At 55.2% G+C, this 2,500-nt stretch overlaps 1 protein-coding gene across 4 annotated transcripts in view; it reads right to left on the bottom strand.

Annotated features, from left to right (window-relative positions):
• LOC123518832 (guanine nucleotide-binding protein G(o) subunit alpha) overlaps positions 1-2,500 on the bottom strand; it is a 221,543-nt gene that overhangs the window by 178,004 nt on the left and 41,039 nt on the right. The window contains exon 1 of one of the 4 annotated variants that reach the window (XM_045279869.1): positions 1,754-2,256. The exons of 2 other annotated variants lie outside the window; for them this stretch is intronic. In XM_045279869.1, the coding sequence (XP_045135804.1) occupies positions 1,754-1,871 (118 nt within the window). In that variant the 5' untranslated portion in view covers positions 1,872-2,256. Of the gene's footprint in view, positions 1-1,753; positions 2,257-2,500 lie in introns of those variants that run through there. One more of the 4 variants, XM_045279867.1, reaches the window with a different exon arrangement.

Genomic DNA, 2,500 nt, shown 5'->3' with positions numbered 1-2,500 from the left:
CAACAAACAATAGTGAAAATAAGAACATCATCGACAACAACACACTGGGGAAAAAATGTGTCCAGCTATTCTCGAAAACAGTTGACTTGGGAACGTGTGGGAAGATGGCAGGTGGTGGTGGTGGGTGGTGGTGGCGGTTGGAGTGGTGTCTGCTGCTAAGAGGAGGAGGAAGAGGGAAAACAGGAGGAAAAGAGAGAAGAAAAGCAGGAGGAAGAGTTCGAGTGTGGAAGGAGGAAGGAAGGAAGAAGAGCCTCGTTTGACTTTGGATTTTCTGGGAAGCTGGTCATTCGCTACCCAGTGTGAAGAGGCTCCAGGTACGGCTATGGAGGAAGAGGAAGAGGAGGAGGAGGAGGAGGAGGAGGAGGAGGAGGAGGAGGAGGAGGAGGAGGAGGAGGAGGAGGGAAAAGTAAAGGTTGGCAAGAGGAGAGGAGAAACGATTTAGGAATGAAGGAGACGATGCAAGAAGGAAAGAAGAGAGCAATGAAGGACGAGGAACGAGGAAAAGAGAGGAGAGAAGACAAGAATTAGTACTTAGGGAGACCACGTGAAGTATGAGAACGAGCGTGAAGGGAGACGGAGAGGGGAAAGGTAAAGGGAATGCATAGGAAAAAAAAAATAGGATGAAGGTGAGGAGAAAAGAAAGGGAAGAAAGTGTGTGTGAGAGAGAGAGAGAGAGAGAGAGAGAGAGAGAGAGAGAGAGAGAGAGAGAGAGAGAGAGAGAGAGAGAGAGAGAGAGAGATGGGAAAATGGAAAAAAAAATAATAAAACCACACAGGAATGGTAAAAGTAAGCGTAAATACAGAGTAACAGAGAAATGGTGGTGTGATAGGGGAAGGGAGGGGTTGTGGGAAAGGGAGAAAGAGTGGGGAGAGGTGGGAGGGAGGCTTCAGGCAAGTCGGGTGTCCCTCCCCCTCCGCGGGCTCAATACTGCTCACCCCCGCTACTCTCCCGCCCTGACACTCCCCGCCTCGGGCTTCGCGTGGCGGCGTGACTCAGACCACCCCACCTGCCCCGCCCGCACTCAGGGACTCACGGGGCGGCGAGGGTGAAGGGTGGAAATGGAGCGTGAGGGGGCGTAGGGTAAGGGATTGTGAGGGTGGGAGTCGGCAGCAGCTATTGCAGGAGCGGAGTGGCCGTGGGTAGTGCTGCTGGGCGGGGGCGGGAGAAGGTCTTGAACAATGAATGAATAGGCGGTGATTTTCTCAGGGAGGGCGGCAGGACACACACCAGCAGCCAGCAATGTGGCACCTCATCTCATGTCTATGGTTCCCTTTAAATCCCCCTCAGCAGGCGTGCCATCCGGTGCCACCTCAGAGCGGCGCGGTCAGCTGGCCCCGTGTCTCTCGCTTTAGCTAACTCCCTGCCGGCCGCCAGGTGGCTCCACCCACGCCACCTTCGCCAGAAAGTTGACAGTTTCCTCACTATACACATGAACAGCGCTAAAAAGTAAGCTTTTGTCCTCACGAAGTCAACTTGCAAGGGAAGTAATCAATAGAAGAGTGCCCGGGTGAGGGAGCCGTCCAGTCAGTGCCGGTGCCACGCCCAGAAGGGCGGCCTGCGCACAGGCTCTCCTCGCCTGCTATGCCGGCGCCCTTCATGTAAACGTCTAGCCAGTATTCCTCCCCTGCCCGGGCATCTGCACCGTACCCGCTCACCGTCCCCTGGCTGGGCACAGCGGGCTCCCTCACTTGTAAGCAGAAGATGCCCCTCCCGCGCCGCCATGCTTCCCCTCCCCGCCCTTCCGAGTACTCACCTAGTAGCAGAAGCTTGATATCTTTCGCCGCCTGAATCCCATCCTCCTTCAGGTTTCTTTCGATCTGTTTGCTACGAGCCTGAGCGGCACGCTCCTCCGCAGACATGGCGCACCCCATGGTTGCGGTGTCGGCTAGCACTCCTCACCGACCACGCTATACGGTCCTACCGACCTCCACCACACCCCACAGTGGCAGCGCCACAACTGTACCACACTACACCACACCCACACACACACGGCACAGTCAGAAGGCAGCAAAGTTCCGCAGCTAAGCCCAGCGCAGAGCACACTGAGGTGGTTACCAGCGCGCGCCCAGACAACCACCAGCCGCGGGCCCACGCCGACTTTTGTTATCAACTTTATCAAGGCGGAGGGCTTTCCTTATACCACCACACCTCGCCAACGTGACAAGACGACACTACAGGTTGTCACTCGTCCATCATCTACACATTCAGGGAAGCAGAAGATTAACTTCCAGTGTGATCATCCTACGCTTGGCTGTACCACCTTCACCCCTGTTCATCACCAATGCGCACGCGCACTGGCTACCACGCGCATCTGCCACCAGACACTGTTTGTACATCTGTATGTAGATCTTATTCCAGATCCAATGCCGTCCAGGCCAGCCTTCCCTTTCTGACTACACCTGCAGGCAAAGAACAACAAGACGAAACCTAGGGTGTGCCGCACGGCGACGCGCATGAAAAAAATAAATAAAAACGATATAATAGTAAGGAGCACCTGGAT

Source organism: Portunus trituberculatus, chromosome 44 (genome assembly GCF_017591435.1).
Source record: "Portunus trituberculatus isolate SZX2019 chromosome 44, ASM1759143v1, whole genome shotgun sequence".
NCBI lineage: Eukaryota > Metazoa > Arthropoda > Malacostraca > Decapoda > Portunidae > Portunus > Portunus trituberculatus.
Note: the sequence above shows the minus strand (reverse complement) of the source record. Positions and strands in the feature narration are given on the sequence as shown.